The sequence below is a fragment of the Lissotriton helveticus genome, chromosome 2_1, assembly GCF_964261635.1.
Source record: "Lissotriton helveticus chromosome 2_1, aLisHel1.1, whole genome shotgun sequence".
Classification (NCBI taxonomy): Eukaryota; Metazoa; Chordata; class Amphibia; order Caudata; family Salamandridae; genus Lissotriton; species Lissotriton helveticus.
The window spans coordinates 1,591,980,911-1,592,006,590 of NC_136059.1; the positions used below are offsets into that span (position 1 = coordinate 1,591,980,911).

At 42.1% G+C, this 25,680-nt stretch overlaps 1 protein-coding gene across 3 annotated transcripts in view; it reads right to left on the reverse strand.

The window, feature by feature from the left end:
• The window catches only part of LOC144818798 (phospholipid-transporting ATPase ABCA1-like), a 3,252,877-nt gene that overhangs the window by 810,051 nt on the left and 2,417,146 nt on the right, over positions 1-25,680 (reverse strand). For all 3 annotated transcript variants that reach the window (XM_078676562.1, XM_078676560.1, XM_078676561.1), the window contains exon 39: positions 12,539-12,683. In XM_078676562.1, the coding sequence (XP_078532688.1) occupies positions 12,539-12,683 (145 nt within the window). The remainder of the gene's footprint in view (positions 1-12,538; positions 12,684-25,680) is intronic.

Genomic DNA, 25,680 nt, shown 5'->3' on the forward strand with positions numbered 1-25,680 from the left:
TGCTTATATTTCTGAAACACTGAATATGCTGACTGGTGCCAATGTTTTCAATCTCATAGATCTGTCATCAGCCTACAATCAAGTGGCACTTCATTAGGATTAAAAATAACTTACATCCTTTGTACACCTCTGGGAACATATATGTTTTTGAGGGTGCCTTTGGTTTTAGCTTCCGCAGCTGCTTGCTTCCAAATGGTTATGAAAATAGTACTGGAAGTTGTTCCCCAGACCTTAGTTTTCTAGAATTATATTCTGATCTTTGGATGTGATGAAAAGGAACATGATTTTCCTAGGACTATTGTTGAAGAGATTGTCCCACAATGGCTTGACTGTAAAGAAAGAAAAATGTATGTAAAGGGTGACATTGGTAACTTACTTATGTATGTAATTCTTGGTGAGGGCATTAAGCCCAAATTTGAGTTCGTTGATGGTATAAAGAATGCTCCAACACTGATAAATAAGGATAAAGTCATATCTTTTTTTGTTCTGGCCGAGTACTGTTTGAAGTTCATTAAAGCATTTGCTTCTGTAGTTGAGAAAATTAGATTGCTGTTAAAAAACAACTTGCTATTCTACTGGTCTCCAGAATGTGAGATTGCATTCAAGAAAATTCAGAAAGGGAATCAGAAGAATCCAACCTTGGGACATTTAGATGTAAAGAAAAATACCATTTTGACCACAGACACAAGTTTAAAAGGGTTGGGTGCTATATTGGCTCAATTTGACAATGGAGAAGAAAAAGTTGTGGCTTTTGGCTCTAGAGCAAGGAAGGAATCAGAGAGTCATTACTCTGTTGTAGAAAAGAAGCGTTAACAGTGATGTGGGCTATACGTCATTTTTAATTTAACCTTTGGGGTCTACCTTTCTATGTTAGGTCAGAAAATGTTCCTTTTGTTCAGACCTTTTCTTGTAAAGGCAGTGAACTGTTGACTCTTTGGCTGAGGAGATGGAGTGAGGAACTGGAGGAGTTCATCTTTCAGTTACAATGCGTAACTGGTCTTGTTAATAAGGCAGCAGATTATCTTTCTGTAATGCTGGTTGTAGAAATAGATATTCAAGAACTAACTGATTATCTAGAGGTATGCTGAGTAAGTGAATGAGGTTTGGGACAAAAGTAAAGAAACTGATGCCATGCTCCTTAAACCTAAAGATCACGTAGAAAGTGGGTGGCCACGTCACGAAAACCTGGATTCCCTGATAGGACCTTCTTGGAATGTTAGAAATGAATTGACATTCAGTGGCAGTGAATTGCTGAGGGGACAAAGGAGCATTCCTCCAGAGGAAAGGAGGGCTGAAAGTGATTAATCTGGCACATGAGGTGCACTTAGGTAGAAACATCACTAAGTCAACAGTGAGAGAAAAATACTGGTGGCCAGGTGTGGATAGCCAAGTGGAAGAGATGGTCAGGGACTATTTGAAATGTGTCAATAATGATAAGTCAAAGGTTACCTCTCACACTCCTTTATCTCCAGTAATAATACCAGATCAACCTTAGGTGAAACTGGGTGTGGATATTATGGTCCATTTGACCCTTTACCTAATAATGGAAGATATTTGCTATTACTAGTGAATTATTCTTCTCAGTGGTTATCCACCAGGTGTGTGAGTGTAGTAAACACCAGAGGGGTCTTTGAAATCTTCAATGATGCGTTTGCCAATGAAGGTGTGCCTAAATACTTGGTAACAGACAACGGAGTTCAGTTCATTTCGCACAAGAGAAACACTTTTTTGAAGAATATAGGAATAACATCAAATGACTGCTTTATTCTCACTGTTTACCAACCATGTGAACCATGTGGTGAAGTTGTGTGTGCAAACTCTAAGTGGAACAGAGACTTTCTCTTAGGGAGTCAAGTGGCAAACTAAACTAAATTCTGCTTGGACATTGTCTGGGGACAACGAGGGTGTTACAATGTAAAATTGAGAAGCCACTGAAATGAAAGATACTAACATGTGTATTAGGAGAGCTATGACAAGAAACACTCTGTCATAGCTAAGAAGTGGAAGGTGACTGAACCTTTCTGGTTAAAGAAACCAGATTGGCAGAAGAAAGGATTAACCCAGTTTATGGGTTCCTTTACCATTCTATATGTTAGGAAACCTGAAGCTTTGTGAACTCAAGGAGTACTTGGAGCATGTCCAGATCGGTGAAATGTGTGAACACTTCTGAGAAATGTCACACCTTAGCTGATGGGGCTGTAAAGAATCATAGAGAAGAGTGGACCATTTTAATGCTTTAGGTTGCACTAATATAGTAGGAAGCAATTCATGGGCAAAGTGAAGACTTTGTTGTCATGAGGAATTTGTCATTTTTTAATATTGTTCTTTTCGATACGTTTTTGTTCTCTCTCACAATTTAATTCTAGGTTTTACATTAGCAAAGTCTTTATAAGCAGTTTGAATATTATAAGTTATTTTATGCATTGCCTGGACCAAATATTATGTTGTTTCTTCTTTTCTTTTAACATTGTGTAAAAAAAAAGAAAGAAAAAGGGAGAGATGCTTTATAGTCTGAATAGTAAAAGTACTCCCTGTCAGCAGTACACCAGAACACATGATATGTAATTAGACTGTAAGGGCTTTAAGGTTCTATACTCTGTCATTGTAGACTGAAGTTAGAACCTGGCAAGAAGCAAGACGCCATCTGGGGTGTTTTCATGTGTACTTGAAAAACCCACATTATCAAACCTATCTAACTTTCTTGTGGATTTACTGTTTAGCATGGGTGTGAGCTGTCATTGTGATGAGACCCATTATTTCCCATATTTTGTGGGGACCTGTCAATTAATTTCCAAAGTTCAATTAAAGTAAATTTGACTCACTGCCCTTGTGATAATCGGCTGTCCCAGGACACATTGCATGTATGTGGTCCTTCTTTGTAAGTTTTACACAAGTCACGGAAAATATACATCATCCCAATATTATAACAGCATGGCTTTACTCAATGCCTGCCCGCTTACTTATTCCTGCAAACTCTACCTTCTTTAGAAATATGCTGTAGAATGGTGTCATTTTTATGTGAGTTTTTTTATATCAGAAAGAACATGGTCTTAACAATATGATCAGATCGCGCTGTATCAATTTTTAAATGTTTTGAATATGAATTTTTTGTTACATTTAGGGCTGTGCAATATATTATCTTTATAGTCATAATTTAAGATCTTTATTAATATATATCAGCATATAGGTACTTTATAAAATATGGCCAGGCACGTCCGCCATTAAAGTTGTAACCATAGCGGATTAGGATTTGCACATTGGCCAATATAAATGGTATTTTAAGTCTGCTGTACATTTTTAACTTATTATAGTAGGTCATATATATCCTCGGATAAGTACTTTATAATGCTGTTTTAATGTTTGTTATGCTTTTATGGATGTGTTTTTATGCATTCGAATAAAGACTACTTGACTTAACTTGACCTGTGTCGCATGGATGTGAGCTGTCATTGTGATGAAACCCATATTTCACAAGGGCCCCAGAAATATTTCCCATATCTTGTGGGGACCTGTCAAATAATTTCCAAATTTCAATTTGTGATATCTTGGTTTTGGACATTTAAAGCATCCTAAAATTAAATATATCAGTCTATATTACAAAGACCGCATTGGTGACACTAGGCCTGATTTAGAATTTGGAGCGATCCTAAAGTCTTCCAAATTCTGAGGAAAACTGCAAATCTGGAGTAACATTCACCAGCTGAATTTCCAATCACATAGGAAGATGATGGTGAAGAAAATTCATCCAGTGGAGAGAGTGCCCTCCTGAAACTGGAGGATTTTCTGTTCCCTCAGAACTCTAAGGCTCAATCACGAGCTAAGAACAGAGATTCCTGGTTGCTTGAATTATCAGTTCCTTACTGGTATTTCTTCACATATTCTTTCCTATTACAAGCCTCTTCCCACTGAAAATGGAATGCCTGTATTGATTTGAATTTACTGGGCAGTATTGTGAATAGTACTCCCTTTTACGTGAGGTTTAATGCATATGTTTATCACCCTCTCTGAACAGTTGGTACATTTGTGCAGAAAACTTGTGCAAGGTGGGAGTGGAGGGAGGAGGAGGGAAGAATGTGGCAAGGAAGGGGAGAGGTTTGTCTGGTAGGGGGAGCATCCCTTGTCTGACGGTCGGGAAGGGGAAACGGAACGAGTCCTAGCTGCATTCACTTTCCCAAGTTAAAAGTACCTGTCAAAAGAGGAGTGAAAAACAGTAAAAAACGCTGAACTGATGTACAGCAAATTTGGCATGAACATAGAATGACGCTGAGAATGTGTTCTTTTTTTAACTTTGAGTAAGTCCTTGCAGTAGATATTTGTGTTAGAAAAAGGTGCTGAGTGATCTTCAAAGGGTTAACATTTCAAGACAAGATATTTATTAATTTGATTAAGTATTTTTTGATTTACCTACAACTTTAGAGCAAGTTCACAAATCTGCAAAAAGTATGGCACCGAACATTGGTGTCGATTAGGATGGCGGTGAATCCGCATCCTCCGGGCCGGCGGAAGCCACGGCCGGCCTGGAGGATGCGGATCCACTGCCGCGGCCACAGGAAATACCCACCACCAGATTAGGATGGCGGTGGGATTGCGGTGGGACCAGCGGCGGACGGCAGGTCCGTCCGCCGCTGATCCGCGGGGGGTGGAGGGCTATTTGTTGGCGGTGTCTGCAAGACACCATCAGCCAAATTACGATGTTCAGAGAAACATGCTTTTCCACAGCGGCTTTTCCGCCGTGGAAAAGCATGTGGTCTTTGGTGTTTGGGGGCCCGTTGCAGGCCCCCAGGGTGTCGGGGGCTGGGGGGTGCACATGGGGGGTACCTATGGTACCCCCCAGCATTTACAAGCACAAAGCGGCAGGCACCGCGCGGTGCCTGCCGCTTTGTGCATGTAAATGTTAAACATGCATTTTTAACCTTGCGGCGGGTGCTGCTTCAAGCAGCACCCGCCGCAAGGTTAAAGATACGGGATGTGCCCGCCAGGGTGGCGGTCACATCCTAATTGCACCGGAGGGACTGCCGCTGCCCCTGAGGGCGGTCCCTCCACCTCGGGGGTGGCGGACGGACGCAGGTCCGTCCGCCATCCTAATAGGCCCCTTGGTTAGCTTATGCATGGTAGCATCATATTGATGCAGATCTGCAATGGAGGGGGAACACAGTTGCAGAGAATCCCAAAAAGTTTGTTTACTAATAATTATGGTACCATTTGACACATCTGCACAAAACGTGTCAAGAATTAAGCGTGATTAGTTTTCTGTTAGTATGTCAAATTTCCTGTATTTCCATCAAGCGGGGACAAGCTAAAGGCGTGGGACATCTACGTTTTCATTTGCTAATATCTTAGTTTTTGTTTAATGAACCTGCAAGAAATGTTGTAGGTTGTTAGGACTTAAGCCAAGCCCAGTTCAGGATTCTAAGGTTTCATGAAAATTCAATAAGGGGGTTTGGCGAAATTAAAGCAGGGGATCGAAAGATCTTTGATTTGCTAATAAATGTGGTGTTATTTCATCAATCTGCATGACACTTGGCAGACATACAGCATGTTTAGCTTGTTCTTGATAATTTGCATGGACATCCTCTCAAACTGTGGTGAAGGGCAGGCTACAAAAGGTGTTCATTTGCTAAAACATTGCTGTTGCTTTATTATGACTTTGATTTGAATGTGGTTTATATAAATGGGGATGATTCCTTTAGGAGAACAGGGGCTTTGATCAAAACTAAATTTGTCACAAAACACAATTACCCCTGACACCATAAATTGCAAAATTGTTTTTCACAGTATTCCCTTTTATTGACTCTGTATGTATTCAAATGATTTTACTTTTTCTTTTTCTATTCTTTTATCGCATTTCCAATTATCCTCTTCAATGTAGGTCATATATATCCTCGGATAAGTACTTTATAATGCTGTTTTAATGTTTGTTATGCTTTTATGGATGTGTTTTTATGCATTCGAATAAAGACTACTTGACTTAACTTGACCTGTGTCGCATGGATGTGAGCTGTCATTGTGATGAAACCCATATTTCACAAGGGCCCCAGAAATATTTCCCATATCTTGTGGGGACCTGTCAAATAATTTCCAAATTTCAATTTGTGATATCTTGGTTTTGGACATTTAAAGCATCCTAAAATTAAATATATCAGTCTATATTACAAAGACCGCATTGGTGACACTAGGCCTGATTTAGAATTTGGAGCGATCCTAAAGTCTTCCAAATTCTGAGGAAAACTGCAAATCTGGAGTAACATTCACCAGCTGAATTTCCAATCACATAGGAAGATGATGGTGAAGAAAATTCATCCAGTGGAGAGAGTGCCCTCCTGAAACTGGAGGATTTTCTGTTCCCTCAGAACTCTAAGGCTCAATCACGAGCTAAGAACAGAGATTCCTGGTTGCTTGAATTATCAGTTCCTTACTGGTATTTCTTCACATATTCTTTCCTATTACAAGCCTCTCCCCACTGAAAATGGAATGCCTGTATTGATTTGAATTTACTGGGCAGTATTGTGAATAGTACTCCCTTTTACGTGAGGTTTAATGCATATGTTTATCACCCTCTCTGAACAGTTGGTACATTTGTGCAGAAAACTTGTGCAAGGTGGGAGTGGAGGGAGGAGGAGGGAAGAATGTGGCAAGGAAGGGGAGAGGTTTGTCTGGTAGGGGGAGCATCCCTTGTCTGACGGTCGGGAAGGGGAAACGGAACGAGTCCTAGCTGCATTCACTTTCCCAAGTTAAAAGTACCTGTCAAAAGAGGAGTGAAAAACAGTAAAAAACGTTGAACTGATGTACAGCAAATTTGGCATGAACATAGAATGACGCTGAGAATGTGTTCTTTTTTTAACTTTGAGTAAGTCCTTGCAGTAGATATTTGTGTTAGAAAAAGGTGCTGAGTGATCTTCAAAGGGTTAACATTTCAAGACAAGATATTTATTCATTTGATTAAGTATTTTTTGATTTACCTACAACTTTAGAGCAAGTTCACGAATCTGCAAAAAGTATGGCACCGAACATTGGTGTCGATTAGGATGGCGGTGAATCCGCATCCTCCGGGCCGGCGGAAGCCACCGCCGGCCTGGAGGATGCGGATCCACTGCCGCGGCCACAGGAAATACCTACCACCAGATTAGGATGGCGGTGGGATTGCGGTGGGACCAGCGGCGGACGGCAGGTCCGTCCGCCGCTGATCCGCGGGGGGTGGAGGGCTATTTGTTGGCGGTGTCTGCAAGACACCATCAGCCAAATTACGATGTTCAGAGAAACATGCTTTTCCACAGCGGCTTTTCCGCCGTGGAAAAGCATGTGGTCTTTGGTGTTTGGGGGCCCGTTGCAGGCCCCCAGGGTGTCGGGGGCTGGGGGGTGCACATGGGGGGTACCTATGGTACCCCCCAGCATTTACACGCACAAAGCGGCAGGCACCGCGCGGTGCCTGCCGCTTTGTGCATGTAAATGTTAAACATGCATTTTTAACCTTGCGGCGGGTGCTGCTTCAAGCAGCACCCGCCGCAAGGTTAAAGATACGGGATGTGCCCGCCAGGGTGGCGGTCACATCCTAATTGCACCGGAGGGACCGCCGCTGCCCCTGAGGGCGGTCCCTCCACCTCGGGGGTGGCGGACGGACGCAGGTCCGTCCGCCATCCTAATAGGCCCCTTGGTTAGCTTATGCATGGTAGCATCATATTGATGCAGATCTGCAATGGAGGGGGAACACAGTTGCAGAGAATCCCAAAAAGTTTGTTTACTAATAATTATGGTACCATTTGACACATCTGCACAAAACGTGTCAAGAATTAAGCGTGATTAGTTTTCTGTTAGTATGTCAAATTTCCTGTATTTCCATCAAGCGGGGACAAGCTAAAGGCGTGGGACATCTACGTTTTCATTTGCTAATATCTTAGTTTTTGTTTAATGAACCTGCAAGAAATGTGGTAGGTTGTTAGGACTTAAGCCAAGCCCAGTTCAGGATTCTAAGGTTTCATGAAAATTCAATAAGGGGGTTTGGCGAAATTAAAGCAGGGGATCGAAAGATCTTTGATTTGCTAATAAATGTGGTGTTATTTCATCAATCTGCATGACACTTGGCAGACATACAGCATGTTTAGCTTGTTCTTGATAATTTGCATGGACATCCTCTCAAACTGTGGTGAAGGGCAGGCTACAAAAGGTGTTCATGTGCTAAAACATTGCTGTTGCTTTATTATGACTTTGATTTGAATGTGGTTTATATAAATGGGGATGATTCCTTTAGGAGAACAGGGGCTTGAATCAAAACTAAATTTGTCACAAAACACAATTACCCCTGACACCATAAATTGCAAAATTGTTTTTCACAGTATTCCCTTTTATTGACTCTGTATGTATTCAAATGATTTTACTTTTTCTTTTTCTATTCTTTTATCGCATTTCCCTGGCCCCAGATCATTAAGAACGACGGCGGTTAACTTGTCGTACAACAGTGTAAATACAGCCCTGAGGAAGACCTTGATAAAAAACAAAAGTGCAGGTCCCACAAAGACAAGGTCGAAACGCGTCGGCGATATTATTTGGTCATAAAGTTTAAGAAAAAGCGTAAATAAAAAGTCAGATATTGTGACTAATTTATAGTATGAAAAAGACATTTTCTGCTACAAATATGAGGATTCGTATTGAAAGATATAATGCTTTGACCCTATAAGTTGGGACCATTACTGATTAATGTGGATAGGATCAAGAAAAAGGTATACCTTGACATCCCTAAGTCAGTAGGACACTGTGTATAGGAGATAGTTGTAACTCTTCAAATGTACATAAAAAAACAGAAATTCTATGTATATATAAAATGTACAGTATAAATGTTGTAAATATTGTTAATGTAGCACATGTAAATTGAAGAGGATAATTGGAAATGCGATAAAAGAATAGAAAAAGAAAAAGTAAAATCATTTGAATACATACAGAGTCAATAAAAGGGACTACTGTGAAAAACAATTTTGCAATTTATGGTGTATGGGGTAATTGTGTTTTGTGACAAATTTGATTTGAATGTTGCAGAATGTTAGCAAATGAAACCCAGTGCACTGAATATAGATTTCAATGATATTCAACAAGGTGGTGGCAAAATTAAGAGGGGAGTCAATACGTTTTTATTGACTCATTACTTCAGTGTAACGTCATGGAGCTGCATGAAATTTGGCAGCTATTTTGTAGCTTACTCTTGATGAGATACGTAATTGTAGGTCTGTTAAACATAGGGACTCATTTCAAGGTGGGGCAAAAGGGTTCGTTGCTAATAACTTTGGCACCTATGTCAAGTAAGCACAATATTCGGCAGACATTTCTACTATTATCTCTAGCTAACCTCAGTTAAATAAATCCCGGATGAAAATCAGCTCTGATTCTTTGTTTGAATCTTTATATTGTATTTTGTTGTATACTTATTACACACAGTACAAATATATGTAACAGTCGTGTAATGCTTGTAGTACATAGTTGTATCAACAATTGACAAAATTGCATTACGCCAAAGATTCAATGAGGTTTTTTTTTTTAAAAACAATTTAAAACTGAAAAGATAAAATAATACCAAAATAAGAACTAAAAGGTATTTCTTCTCAAATGGGGAGGCATCAACAGGAGAGTCAACGACATTATTTGACAGGAGGGAAGGATCTGTATACGACATTACAGGGAATTAGTCGGAACAAGGGTTGTACCAGCAGATACCAACGTGGGAGGAGGGAAAACTTCTGGGGGAGTCAGGCATTCTAGGCAATGGATCAAGGGCTGGAGGGGCTTCTCACAGTCCCGGGAGATGTGAGTGCCTCGGAAGGCATGTCAATAGGTGCTAAGGTCACTTGGAAGTCTGACAGGTTAGCATCCCAGCTAGGTGCTAGCAGGTATTTGCAGAGGCCACACACTCTCTGCGCAAAGCAATGCTTACCGCTCAGGCACAGGGCCACATGGAAAGTTACCATGCATAGACCGCAATTGGCATCGGTACTCTCTAACCCTGAGTGATTAAGCACTTGGGAAGGAGCAGCCTCAGCTCTTTAAACCGTGTGGTGGCCCTGTGCTTCTTGTCTCTGTGAGTGAGGCACAACAAGCAGGCCACCCAGGTATGGGGCACCTGTCTTTCCATGTAGTCTACCAACCGAGAGATCACGCTGAGCGAGTACTGATGCAGGGAGGGACAGTCGCACAGCATGTGTATCAGGCCAGCATCAAGAAGGGAACAGGGGGGCAGGCAGTCTCGTTGCGGTGATAATATCGGTTTATCTTTGCCAGAGTGAGGGAGGCCCTGTGGAGTATGTAATTTTGAATAAGGCGGAAATGTGTGTTGCGAAGAACAAGTGCAGGATATTTTACAATGGCTCTCCACTCTTTGTCTGTGCAGGGGTGGCCCTAGTCCCTAGGTGTATGGGTGGATTGCTTTGGTAATGAAGACGCTCCATTTAAAACAGCGGTGTGCTACATGTAGCAGTGCAGGGGATGGGGTCGGCTGTCTGGCACAAGGATTGAACAGGTGTAAAATGTGGAGTTGGCTCCAGGCTCGGATAGTTGAGGCATTGTCTGATAGTTGAAATCCTGACAGCCACTTGGGTAATCCAGCTCTGATAAGACTAGGGCTAATTTAAATGGGGGCAGAGTAAAAACATCTTTGATTTGCTGAGAGCTTTAAGACCTTCTGAAAAATCTGTACAACATTCTATAAGTACTTGCATGTTTAGTGTTCGGTTAATATGCACATTCTTCACAGCTGGGTGGTTAGGGTGAGGTGAGGGATTAAAAAGTGTTGACCTGCTAATAACAATGGTGCTGTTTCTTAATTTGCTTGAAATGTGGTAGGGTGGTAGCTTATGTAAACCCACTGCATTGAACTTAGTTTTCAATGAGATTCGACTAGGTGGTGGAAAACGTAAAAAGGGGAGTCAATACAATCTTTATTTGCTTATTATTTTATGCAGATGTACAAAACATGGCAAGCACACTTTAGTTTACTATTGATGAGTCGGTTAAACGTGGGGAAACATTTAATGGTGGGACAAAAAAGGTTCAATTGTTAATAACGTTGCCCCCTTTGACAAATAACCCCTAAAGCTATAACACCTTCTGAATTTTTCTGGACAAAATTCTAGGTATTTATGTGTTTAGTTTTCTGTTAATATGTAACGTTCTGTGCACGTACATTGGTGCAATGAGAAAGTGAAATGGGGGCAAAACGTGATCATTCGCCAATAACTTTAGCACTGTTTGATGACTGCACCAAATTGAGCAGGCAGGAAGTTAGGCCTTTTGTAGGGATATCTTGTTTCATGAAGATCCAGCAAGTGGGGGAAAATGTTGACATTTTAGTAACTGACGAGGATATTCAAATGTAGAAGCAATAAATTGAGGTTGGATCAAAATGATCAAAGACATTTTTGTGACAAAAAAAAGACAGAACAAGCAGGACCCTGCTGTGGTATAGAGCTACATTAAAAACATTCTATACATCTGTGAACTCAAAAATGAGCATAGCAACAAAAGAAAAACTATTTCAGAATAGGAACTATCGTCATAAATAATATTAAGGGGGTGATTACTTTAGCAGTCAGAGCCCTCCGACCTCAAGTTCGAGGCCTTACGACCGACATTGTTGGTTTCAATTCTGATCAGCTGATTTTGATTCAGTCGGTCAGAATTAAAAACGGCCCGGCATTCCGCAACTGGCTGATGGAGCCAGTCAGCCAGTGAGAACCTGCACGTCATCCAAATGTACGGCGGTTTACGCCATCCGGATTACGATGCACGGTTTCCGGCAGGGTTAACATGCTAGCCTTTCTGACATGGAAAGCCTGTCAGAAAGTGTGTTTCGGGGCCACTACCAGTGCCCCCTTTCTCTTATGGCCTCCAGTTGCCCTGCTGTTAATTCCTGCACCCCGTGGCAGGTACTATGAGGTGCCTGCCAGAGGGTGCAGGGATTAACACCACCTATCATTTCCCTATGGGAGCATGTGCTACGTCCGGTTTATAGCCGTAGCACATGCTTCCATAGGGAAATGTCGGAATGCGCAGGTGGGAGGGACCGCCGACCGGAGGTCGTTCAGTCCCGTTTCCAAGACGGTGCCACCGGACACTGTAATCACCCACCAAGTATTTTCTCACTTTTCCTGCTTATCCTAAAATGTAAATGATGTGAATTGCTGCAAGAATTAACATAAACCATTAATTTGTTTTTTTGTGACTCTGCTGTCTTCCTGGAAATTGCTACTTTGTGGGTGTAATCCGCAACTATATTACCTTTCATGACCTGCACTTGAACACACCTCTTTTGCTTACCTTGTAATTGCTATACTTTCTTTATTTAATATTTCCTGCCCACTAGTAGAATGCATCTGACTCTTTTCTGATCAGTATGCAAATCAGTATGCACATAACGTTCAATTGCTATGCAATGTAGGATATTGGATATTGCTTAGACCAATACTGCAAAGTTCTTATACGTTGCTTTAAGAAATGACACATCTTTTGATTCTCACTTTGACTAACCTAACTAATTACCAAGAATTTGGAAAAGACTTACCTCATCTTTAAACATTTCGAGAACAAATGTAGCCACACTTCCATTGATGCCTATGAAGAGGTTGATGCAGGTCAAGACAACATAAGCTGTGCTGGGAATGCTAAACAGAAATGAGGATGGGTACATCAGTGGCGTGATGGACCACCTGAGAAAAGGGTGAAAAGGAAGAAGAAGCATCACATGAAATGCTACTGATGAGGGCAAAAAGGGAAAATACACAATTGTGTCAGGTTGATGATGCATACAAGCCTACCTTCCGCAGACATAAGAAGGGGAATTGAGCATTCAGCAAAACATGATTATTGTATTACACTAGTTCAGCATTGACATTCAAAGACTATTCGCTACATTCTTTTAACAGTAATGCCTTCCAATTTTTTTTGCGCTTTGAAGAGGCTAAAAGCGGTCATAGGAGTTAAACAAGCCAATCGAAATGACAAGAACAAAAATGGGAAAGAATCACTATTATGCAAAAGGTACATTTCAAAAGAGAATCTTGATCTCATCTCCTCTACCGAATTTGGATATCCCCAGGTTCTTCTTGTACCATCTTAGGTAGGAAATTAGATTATTGAGATTATTGAGGTTCTTAAGGGTAGGAGAGCCAGAGGGTTATATATATATTGCTGTGAAAGTAGTACGGTCACCAAGCCCCAGGACCAGAAGGAGGCATCATGGAGGAAGGGATATGGCAAGAGCAGCGGTGGTCGCTGAGAGCAGACGAGCTCTTGACGTGTGCACTGCAGGTCTCCTGATAGAAACCCGTCCTGGATCAGTGTGCCTTTGGATACCAGAGCAGGGCTCTACAAAGACATCAGCTGAGCAGCGAGTAACGAGTACATGAAGGAAAGTTTTAACAATATCAGCACAATACATTTTTTCACAGTGAATTATCTGTGTATTTTTAATGGATGTGCCTAGTCCAGGAGGATTATGTGCAGTATTTTTTAGGTAGGGGGGCACACGTGGCCCCCTCTCCAGGCCAATTTCGACCCCAGGGACCTCATTCCCCGGGGCCGGGCTGGAATAACAAAGGGGAAGGGGGCGCACAACCCTGTTCCTGGTGCCATTATGGCCGTGGGAACCCCATCCCCCAGGCCCAAATCCAGCTTTGTGCAGGGTTGCCCACTCCTGGGACATAACACTTTACTCCCCCACATTGGCACAGGCGGGAAAAACTGTGTCTGCTCTCGCTTGACAATTTCAAAGATCCCACCAAACAAGAGCAAACAGTAAGCTTGATTCCTGCTGGTGGGAGCTTTATAAATGCTCCTGCCAGCTGGAAGAAAGATCTTTCAGATCTGTTTCCCTGTCCTCAGTGGTGCGGGCAGGGACACGGATCTAAATGTTGCTCCTGCCCACAGACATAAGCATTTTTAGCTGCTACCTGTGGACGGGGCAATGCCAGCTCCTGCTGGATACATGGAGCTGGTTGAGGCAACATGGGCCTTGGGGCTCCCCTCACTGCCCCCATTGAGGACATGGGGTTCCCCGGGTGGGCACCAGGCCATTCATCCTTAATTGGCTGAGCCCAAGGGGCTAGGGTCCCGAGCCGATATCGGCCTTGGAAGGGAAGCCTTGTGCCTCGACTAATTATTGGCCCAGGCAAAATTGGCCCATGGAGGGGGGCTGTGTGCTCCTCCTTTAATTATTGGCTGACTCTGGGCACTGGGGTCCCCTGGGGTCAAATTTGGACCAGGGAGGCATGGGCTCCATCCATCTTTGCTAATTGCACTGGCCTGGGCCGATATCAGTCAAGAGAGGGGGGCTATGTGCCCCTCTCCCCGTTTACAATACGGTCAGGCCCCTGGATATGGGGTCTCCAGGGCTGATATTGGCTCAAGGAAGGGGGCTACTTGACCCCTCCCCAATAATTGCAATGGTGAGGGATGGGGTCACTGGGGCCAAAAATGGCCAGTTGAGATAGATATGTGCCCCCTCTCCTACAAAATGTGCCTGGCCCCAGGAGATGATGTCCCTAGGGCTGAAACCAGTGAAGTAAATGGGACTGCATATCCCACTTTGAGGTTGGTTCCCTTTGGGGGGTTGGCCACTGCCACTGGGTCTTTGGTCATGCATGGTGTGGGGTTGGCTGCATACAGGGGGAAGGCCACAGGGCCTGACGTGCCATTGGCCGTGTGCTGGAAGGGGTTTGGCTGCATGTGGGGGATTGGCCACCGGGCCTGGCCATAGTGAGGCCCTGTGATCAACCACCTGGCACACACCAAAGGGCATGAGCAGAGGTGGTTGGATAAACATGTGGTAATTAAATATTTCTTTACGTTAAAAGAACCCTAGAACTTCACCAAAAATACAAAGAAATTACCTTAAAAAATCACTAAATACCAAAGGTTACAGGGACATCAAAGTTAAGTTCAGATTTTGCAAACAACAAATCATCGAAAGTCACCAGTTATAGTTTGAGTTACCTCAAGTAACTATAGCTCATGCCCGAAGGTAACTATAACATTCACCTTTGCCATGCACTGGCAATTACCCCACATATTACATCATTCATTACATTTTCGACAATGTTGTTGATAGAATCACTGCAACATTGCCGAATAATTATTGATGAAAATGCTGTGCATGGCAGGGGCATGAGTTCTAGATACATTAGGGCACGAGTTATAGCTACTTGAGATAACTCTTACTATCTATACTACTATTATAAAGGAAGAACTTTGAACCTTTGAGGCGGGCAAACTCAGGAACCACAGCACCAATCCACACACCCGATACATTGTTGTAATCGTCAGGGTGTGCAGATGGACATAGGCTATATAAACTTAATAAATATACGTTATTTAAAAAATGTACCCAACAAAAAAAGTAGTCCCTTGGAAGAAGCGCCGGCCGCGACGTGCGTGCCCGACGTGAGGAGCGCGAGAAGGAACGGCGTCCAGGAGCGCGAGGAGGACCGGCAGACATGGCGCGGGCAGGAGCGGTGAAGAGCGGCGGACAGGCGGTGAGGAGCGGCGGACGGGCGGGGAGGAGCAGTGAGCGGCGGATGAGGTAGGTTATTTATTTATTTATTTAGGAGCGGTGAGTGGCGGAAAAATGAAGCAAAAATGAAAATCGTGAGCAAGAGGAAGCAAACGGAGCATTACAAAAGTGAGCCAAACGGTGCATTACAGGAGGAAAAAGTTACGTGTGCAGGTTACAAAAGCGTACATCGTGAGCAAGAGGAAGCAAACGGAGCATTACAAAAGTGAGCCAAACGCTGCATTACAGGAGGAAAAAGTTACGTTTGCAGGTTACAAAAGCGTACATCGTGAGCAAGAGGAAGCAAACGTAGCATTACAAAAGTGAGCCAAACGGTGCATTATAGGAGGAAAAAGTTACGTGTGCAGGTTACAAAAGCGTAGAAGTAAACATAGAGGTATAGGAGGAAAAAGTGATGTATGCAGGTAGCAAGAGGAAGCAAACGGAGCATTAAAAAAGTGAGCCAAACGGTGCATTACAGGAGGAAAAAGTTACGTGTGCAGATTACAAAAGCGTACAAAGTAAACATAGAGGTATAATACTGCAATAGGAAGAAAGGGCTCCGGGGGACCCACGGACAACGTCGGGGGGGGTGGGGGCCCTGAAGCCTAATTGCTCCCGGACAACGTCGGAAAAGGGCTGCTAGTAATAATAATAATACCAGTATTTGTAAAGCACACTGCTACCTCTGAAGTGGTGTCCCAGCGCTGGGGGCAGTCGGGAATATTTAGCGAGCTATTGCCCTGAGTCAGATGATGCTGGGCTAATCTGCTGCCGGTACCAGAGATCGAACCATGAACCTGGTAGTCCAGAGTCAGGCACCCTGGCCGCTGTGCCACACCTCTTCCACTATAACTGCTGAAATTCTATGGTTTAGTGCATGCAAAATCTGAAACTAACTATAACTTCCCTGTAACCTTCGAGTTTTCAGTGAAAAAAATAATATATATATATATATATATATATATATATATATATATATAAAAAAAATTTTTGAAGAGCAATGCACCGAGCGCTTTAGGGAGGGCTCACCACGACACACCTGGACCCTCCGGTCTCTGCTTGCCTGCCGAGAATCTCACAGCCTCCCTCCACATGGTTTAAAAGAAGTCTGAGGCGTTTCGGGGCAGACACGCCCCTTCCTCATGGACGCTTCACAAAGGCACAGTGACTCACCCAGCTGATTTAAATGCAGTTTATTTAAATCTAGTCCGCCCTAAGTGGGTGTGGCTTACAAAGCTGCGTTGCCAGGAATGCTGGTAACTGTAGTTGTCAGGTGAGTTTTAATAGTCCTTAAGTAGGTTGTGCTACTATGTACTGCATTTGTCATCTTGATTTCATTTCCTTGAGTAGGAACTTGGGGGGCAGGTTGCGAGATTGTAATTTCATAACGATGTGTCGCGCTGGCATGCAAGGATGATGTATCCTCACCACAGTCCTCGCCTGGTGCAGTATTCCTGTTCGCCTGACGACGTGGAGCCCCACCCTTGCAGCCTCTCACCTCGAATGTTATATGTGGCATATTTTGAAAACTGACCACATTATTGGTCCAGATATGCCGGCCGTTCCATTGATCACTTTCAGGAAGGCGAGATGCTTACGTGACTACATGGTCCAGAGCCATTTAAATCCCATACGTAAGAGCCAGGGAACATTGAAAGATGCAAAGGGCTTCTTCCCCTGTGGGAAGTGCAAGGCCTGGGCATCCAGTAAACGTACATTAACATTCAAGGTGTAAGGCTGCAAGGGTGGAAAGAGAATAAACAAATTCATGTCCTGCCACACAGACCATGTGGTTTACTGTTTGATGTGCCCTTGCCAATTGAGATATATCGGCAGCACAATCAATCCAGTGAAACTGAGAGTGCTAGAGCACATGCGGGCGATCGCAAATAGAGATTTCTCTTATCCGGTCGCTCGACACTTTGCTATAAAGCACAATAGCAGCAGGGATCTGTTGAGGTTTTTCTGTGTGGACTGTGTGTCTGAAAATCCACGAGGAGGCAATAAATTACAGATGCTTAGAAGATTAGAATCCCGATATATTATTGATTTAGAGACCAAAGCACCGGGGGGTCTCAATATGGGGGAGGAATTGGCATCTCATCTGGGCTAATGTTGATTGCCAGTAATTGGGACATGATAAACTCTGTGACCTTTGTAAAATGGCAAAAAATTGACTCCAAAAAATTGACTCTGTGAAGCAATCTGTAAGGACTATATAATCAATGTATTTGACAAGAGGGTTTAGAATTGTCTACAAGGGTGCCTTTACATAACATCAACAGTGTGAACATGTTGGGGGTTTTGGTGGATATATTATACTATTCTGGGGAGTGGCAGCCTTTTTGGCTGCAATTGCCGATACACGGCAAGATTATAACTAGATAACCTAAAGGTTTAAATGTTGAAATGCACAATTTATATGCTTTAACCGAAGATATAAATAATTTGTAGACTTCGTGTCCCAGAAACGTCATATCCATGTTTCCCACACACATGCTAGCTTGTATTTGTCTAAATGATAAATGGTAGCGTTGCCGATACACGGCATGATTATGAGGGATGATGCACATGACTAAATGTATATTTACCATCTATAGGGTCAGATGCGACATAAAGCACATTTCAAGATGGCGCTGATGCAGGAATGCTTACAGTAGTCCTATTTTTATGTTTATCATCCACTGTGATGTAATATAATGGTGCCGCATCGCGCGTTCTCATGTAAACACTGACGAAGGGAGTTTCTCCCGAAACGCGTCTGTTTGGACAATAAATCCTTTTTGTTGAGAACTGGAACCCCGAGAGTGCTGTGTATTTTTCCAACCCGGCTGGGATTACTTGGGAATTTGGAGCAAACATTAAACGTCGCGGGGCACCACCGTGAAAAACAGCACCCGCTGCTCTAGTGACTCGTGGTACTGGTGCTTTTTGGAGCCTTAATATATATATATATATATATATATATATATATATATATATATATATATATATGGGTGTGTGTATACCTATATTCATATATAAACACATGTATGATATAGATCAGCCATATTGACGGCTGTCACTGTGTGAAAATATAAAAATATATTCACTGACAAAGTTAAAGGTTAGTGACATTATAGTTAGGACTTGTACTAATATTAAAAGCAATGATTAAAAAACAAAAATCACAGTAGAAATAACCAGTTATCCTTTACTAACATATCTGTAGCATGCGCCCCCACAGTGCATGTTATGATTTCACATAATATCATGACATGATAAATTACTTCCTTGATGACATCAATGATGACGTTTCAAATTAAAACATTGATGAACTCACTGACCACATCACACTACAAAGCCATTTAAAAGTTTAGTGTGCTTACATCATTGCTAATGTATGCTTGCACAAAACTTATAAAAAGTGGTTTTCTTTTTCAAAAAGTAACTCTCACATTAGGAGGTTGGTTTTGGAAAAGAAAACTGTAATAACCCTGACACCATGAGAGTTTTCTCTCATGGCATGGGATCATATTTTTATTTTTACTGTTGCTCACTGACAGGATATTCCTGGCAGTGATGGATAGTGAAAAAAGAGCCACCCACTTGCCCACTCCAAATAGGGAGGATAGTCAGATGAATTACTTTCAAAATAAAATTTGGTGGGCAGACCAAGAGTTTGATAGACAGGGTATTCTGTCACTATTGTGACAGAGTACCCTGTCTGCTAAACTCTAATTTGGGCCCCCTATTTCTCTGAGCCTGATTTAGAGTTTGGGTAACTGAGTAGTGTCCAAAGAGATAGTGGAGAGCTTTATCTCTGCCATCTTAATGACTCCACCCACCAAATATAGAGATGCCCAGTTGCCATCCCTTTATGGTGAACAGTCGAAATTTTGAGTTTTTAATTTCGACCTACAATAATATTGAGTTGGAAATATTGTAGGGACACACTATCGAAAGCAAGAAAATCAACAACCAGAATATCGAACTGAAGGTAAGAAATATCATTTTTGTAAATATCGAAGTTAGGAATATGGATAGCAAAAATATTGACATTACTAATATCGATATGTATATTAGTGTTATGTATTTTATCATGTATTTTATATGTTTGTGTTTATATTTTTTGTTAATTATTATACTAGTTTTAGAATATATGTATAACATTTTTAGAAGTTAGTACTTAAAAAAAAAAGTTAATTATGCGTTTTAGTACCGTAGCGGGATGTGGGTTTATTGGGGAATAGGGTGGAAAGTAATTTAATTATAGTAAATTAATTTTAAAAAAATCGGAATTAGTAAATATTTTTAAGTACATTTTCCATTTTAGTTCTGTAGCGGGTCATGGGTTTATAGGGGAATTGGGTGGAAGGTAATTTAATTGTAATTAGGTAATTAATTATTTTTATTTATTGGTATTAATAAATAATGTTATGATAAATAATTATCAATTGGTAATTAATTTGTATTAATTGGTAATTCATTTTTATTACTAGATTAATTGGTAATTATATTAAGTGTACTTATTTATTATGGAAGTGTGTTGTGAGTTTATAGGGGAATAGGGTGGGAAGTAATTTAATCGTAATTAGGTAATTATGTATTAAAGTGTTGAGTATTGCCAATTAACGTATTGTTCAATAATAATTAATTGGTAATAACTTTTTAATAATTAATACTGTTTTGTTTTGGCAATTAATGTAGTGTTCATTAATTATTAATTGTTAATTAATTCTGATTAATTATTATTTATTGGTATTTAGCAATAATGTATTGTTAATTATTAATTGCTTATTATTTTTTAATAATGATTGTTTTTTGGTATTGAAAATTAATTATTTGCTATTTAATTATTATTTGGTAATTAATTTTGAATAATAATTATTTATTTGTATTTATCATCAATTTAATTGTTAATTAATTATTAATTGACAATTATTTTTAAGTAATTATTTATTGGTAGTGTTAATTAATTTATTGTTTTTAATAATTAAATTATTACTTATAAAAACAAATATTTTAGTTATTAGTAAGTTATTTTTACTCCTACACTATCCAACATTTCCCTGCTGTTACCCTCATTGTAGTGGGAAAAGTAATATTTACCCCTACGCTATCCAACACTTTCCTTACTGTTGCACTCTCTGGAGTTGGAATAGTAATTTTTACCTCTACGTTATCCAACACGTTCCCTACTGTTGCACTCTCTGGTGTGGGAATAGTAATTTTTACCCCTACCCTATCCCACACTTTCCCTACTGTTGCACTGTATGGAATTGGAATAGTAATTTTAACCCCTACGCTATCCAATAGTTTCCATACTGTTGCACTTTCTGGAGTTGGAATAGTAATTTTTACTCCTATGTTATCCAACACTTTCCCTACAGTTGCACTCTCTGGAGTTGGAATAGTAATGTTTCCCCCTACGCTATATAACACTTTCCCTACTGTTGCACTCTCTGGAGTTGTAATAATAATTTTTACTCCTACACTATCCAACACTTTCCCTACTGTTGCACTCTCTGGAGTTGGAATAGTAATTTTTACCCCTATGCTATGCAACACTTTCCCTACGTTTGTACTCTCTGGAGTGGGAATAGTAATTTTTACCCCTACGCTATCCAATATTTACTGGTTTAGTTAATGTAGTGTATAATTTATTTAAAAATTTTTTTAAATTTGTTATATATATTTGTTATATTTTTATTTATATTATTGTTGTATATGTATGTATGTATTTAGAATTTATGAAATGTTTTTTAACAATTTATAAGTTATTACAATAATTAACTGTAAATATTAATAAGTAAGTATATATATTATATTTATATGTATATGTTTATTTTTTACATTATATGTATAACTTATCATCTGAAGCATATTTTTAACTATGTTTATTTTAAATATATGTATTATTTACTTTATTTTACATTATTTTTTAACATTTAAAAAAACAATATTTTTGACAACGATATTTTTGACAACGATATTTTTTTTCTCGATATTGTTCTACTTACCATAATGTAGATAGGACTTTGATATTCTTCATCTCGAGATTTCAGCTCCGATATTTTTGACGTCGATATTTTTGACGTTGATATTCTGTCAATGACCCCCCTTTACATCAAAGGGAACCGCCATTAAGGCAGTTCCTTAAAATGTACTAAACGTTTGGTGGATGGCCACCGTTGGTTTTGACAGCCATCCTTCAAGCTTTTAACCAAAGTGGGAGTTTGTCATTGAACAAAGTAAGAAGTAATGACCCCCACACCTTGGGAGTTTTCTGCCATGGTGTGAGGAACATTGTAGGTTTTTCCGGTCCCCTACCACTAAGTGTTTCCTGGTGGTGACGGACAGGAAAATAAAGACAGTACACCAAAACTCTAAATCAGCCCCTTAATGAACGAAAAAGCAGATCAGATTTTCCTAGCTGTTTTCTCCCTAAGCGCAGCAAAGTCATGAAAACTCTCAAATCTATATTTACTTAAGTCTGTATTTGTCTTAATTCTACTCTTTTTATTGTAATTCATAGAATTCAAGAGAGTACAGCGGGTATGGCATTTAAAAGTTTACAAGCACTCATTCTGGGGCCGATTCACAGAAGTAATCTGAGATAAAATCCAAAGCTTACTCCTTTTGGTATTCACAGAAGGCATTTAGGAGTAGTAAAGTTAGGAGTCCTAACTTTACTACTACTAAATGCCTTCTGTGTATACCAAGAGTAGTAAGTTTAGGATTTTATCTCAGATGAGTTCTGTGAATCAGCCCCAATGGGATTATGGTATGTATTGTGCTTTTCTATAAAATCGTTTCTTCACAGCGAAAATAGATTCCCCTACCACACTATCCCCATTAAATTTGGGTGTGTTCACTTTCCTTTGCCACTATAGAAACACATCTAATTCTGCATTTTTTTGTCAAAAATATTTTTATTGAAGTATACAGGAGCAAACAGTGCGTTGACAATCATAGCCAGCGCCAAAGATCCCTCACAGGGGAGTGAGTAAGCAAAATGACGATAAGACAATCAGGGAAGGCAACTAAAGGTAGCACCCACAAGCCATCGGAAAGGGAGGACACCCCGCTGCAGGTCATCAGACAGTAAAGTATCTCGGCTGCTGAAACAGCAGGGGAGCCCCCCGCACACATATCCTAGTCACAAAAGGTAGCATATCGCCATTCCAATTGAGGCATCAGTAGGAAAAAAAAACCTGGGAACGCTATATGGGGCATGGAAGAACTTGCGTTTGCTGAATTGCCTCAACAGGAGGCAGGCGGTGCACCCTAAGTAATAAAACAAATCCCCACCCTCAGCCTCCCACCCACCCCCCTCCCCTCATGGTAGCGGCAGCATCTAAAACAAATACCAACTGGTAAGGAAAAATAGGTAATAAAACGAAACCAAGATGGATCAGAGTTACAGCGTTGGATCGCTGCTCAGATTTGAAAAAGATGTAGTGCCCTGATGGTGGAATGACACACCGCAGACGGGAGACCCCGGGAGAGGAAAGCCACCAGTGGTCCACGTCGGAATTCAAAGTTTTTAAAATCATCTCTGAGGATGTCCGCCATCCTCTCTAGGCTCAGGAGTTGCCAGAGGCGGGCATGCCAGAGGGAGATAGCTGGGGCCTCCTTCTTTTTCCAAGCTTCCGCCAAGGTGACCTTGGCTGCTCCGATGCATAGCCACATAATCATTTTGTCCCCCCGGGTTTGGTGTAGTAGAAACGGGTCGCACAGCCCCAGAAGAACCCCCGCCATGTCAGTAGGAATAGGATAACCTAACATCTCCTTTATGTGCGCCAAGATCTCCTCCCAGTAAGGTCTAATAGAGGGACAGTCCCACCATATATGTTCAAAATCACCTAATTGGCCGCACCCCCTCCAGCATCTATCTGAGGTGTTGGGGAAGGTCCTCCGGAGTTTGGAAGGGTGAAGATACCAGTCCATCATGGTTTTGAGGTGGGCCTCTCTGAGTGCAATAGAGTGATTGAAGCGGTTGGTATTCGCCCACAGGGGAGCCCACTCCTTGGAAATTTGGGGTTGCAGTAGGTCTTCCCACATTCCCATATATCTGGGCCTCTGTGAGATAGTGGTTTTGAGCAATAGGGCGTATATAAAGGAGATCACTCCCTTCATTGAGGAGGATTCAGCGAGAATCGCTTCAAATTTAGTCAAAGGGCATGTAGCTGCGTCCCTTACATTGGGGTGAAGTGCCCAGTGTATGAGTTGGGTATAGTGGTAGGATTCAGTATCTGGTAGATGAAATTTGTCCTGGCAGTCTTTGAAAGTGAGAGGCTCCCCATCCTGGAACAGGTGGATTAGAGCTAGACAGCCGCCCTGTTTCCAGGAGTCAAAGGGGCCTTCATGGGGAGCAGGAGAAAAGGAGGATGTGTGGTGAATCGGAGAGTATGGAGAGGGGAAAGTAGTCCACCTATCATCACCGGACACAGTGTCCCATACCTTTAGTGTAGTGTGTGTAGGTGTGCTCAGGTATGTGTTTTGGAGGTCTATCTCTGCGAGAGCGCCAGGCCAGGTCCCAGAAAGTCTGACCCGTCACGCTGCGATCCATGTGGAGCCAGTGTTTCTCAGAGTCCCTTTGGGACCACTCGACCAGTACTCGCAATTGGGCCGCTTTATAATACATCTGGATGTCCGGCAGGCCCACCCCTCCCTCTGTGCGGGGGCGACGAAGGTGGGAGAAGGAAAAGCGCGCACGGCCTCCCTGCCAGATGAAGCGTAATATCATGGTTTTGAGTTTCTGAAAAAAATCAGAGTCCAGCCAATGGGTAGAGCTTGAAAAAGGTAGAGGAGTTTAGGCAGAATCGTCATTTTGATTGCATGGATACGGCCCAGCCAGGAGAGGAAGAGCGGTTTCCATTTCGCCAGATCTGCTTGAATTTGAGCGAGTAAAGGGGGAAAATTGGCTCGGTAGAGCCCCTGGAGCGTCGGGATGAGATACACCCCCAGATACTGGAGCGATTTAGAGGCCCAAGCGAGCGGAGTTGATGAGCGAAGATGAGCAGCTCCCTCCGAAGGGAGGGAGAGGTTAAGAATAAAGAATTTCCCAGAGTTCACCTTGAAGCCGGATAGTAACTCAAAACGGGTTAGCTCTGAATGAAGGCTTGGAAGGGAGCTTTCTGGAACCATAAGGGACAGAAGGATGTCATCGGCAAAGAGGGAGATATTATGAGGGTCCCCAGAGTACGGGATGCCTTTGATGTCTGGATTCTGCCGCACAGCAATCGCCAAGGGTTCGATGCTAAAGGCGAAGAGAAGTGTGAAAAGGGGGCAACCCTGCCGGGACCCCCGGGAGTGCCCAAGGGAGTCAGAGCGGGCCCCATTGACCACTACCCGTGAGACGGGGGCGCGGTAGTTCGCCTGCACCATGGCGATGAATTTGGACGAGAAGCCAAAGGCGGTCAACGCCTGAAACAGAAACGGCCAGTTGACCCGATCAAAGGCCTTCTCCGCGTCGAGGCCCACTAGGATTGCCGGGATATGGAGTTTGTTGGCTTTTTCTATGAGGTGTATAATTCGGCGGGTGTTGTCGTGTGTCTGTCTCCCTTTGATAAACCCTGACTGGTCTGGGTGAATGAGGAGCGGCATGAGGTTGTTCAGTCTTTTGACGACAATTGAAGCGTAAAGTTTGGCATCTAGGTTGAGCAGCGCAATCGTCCTGTAGGAGGCGCAGCATCACGGGTCCCTCCCCGGCTTGGGTATGACTGAGATCACTGCCTCTGCCATGGTGCTAGTCGTCCTATTTTCGGCGGCCATTGCATTAAAAAGAGAGACCAGATGCGAAGAGAGCCCAAGGGCAAATGTTTTTTAAATGAGTGCCATATAGCCGTCGGGGCCAGGGGCTTTGATGGTTTTTAGTGAGGAGATCGCCAAAGTTACTTTAGCAAGGGTAATGGGAGCTGTAAGCCGGGCCTTCAACTCGTCGGAGACCTGCGGAAGCGCTAGGAAGTCTAGGAACGCCTGTTGGGCGTCTCCATTCAGGGATTCTCCCGCGTAAAGGCCCTCATAGAAGGAACCGAGCACAGCAGCTTTCTCCTCATCCCTGTGGGTGATCTGGCCAGATGTATCAAGAATCCCTCCAATATATTCTTTTTCTCTTTTATCCCTTAATTGTCACGCTAAGTGTTTGTCTATTTTGTTGCCCTGCGTGT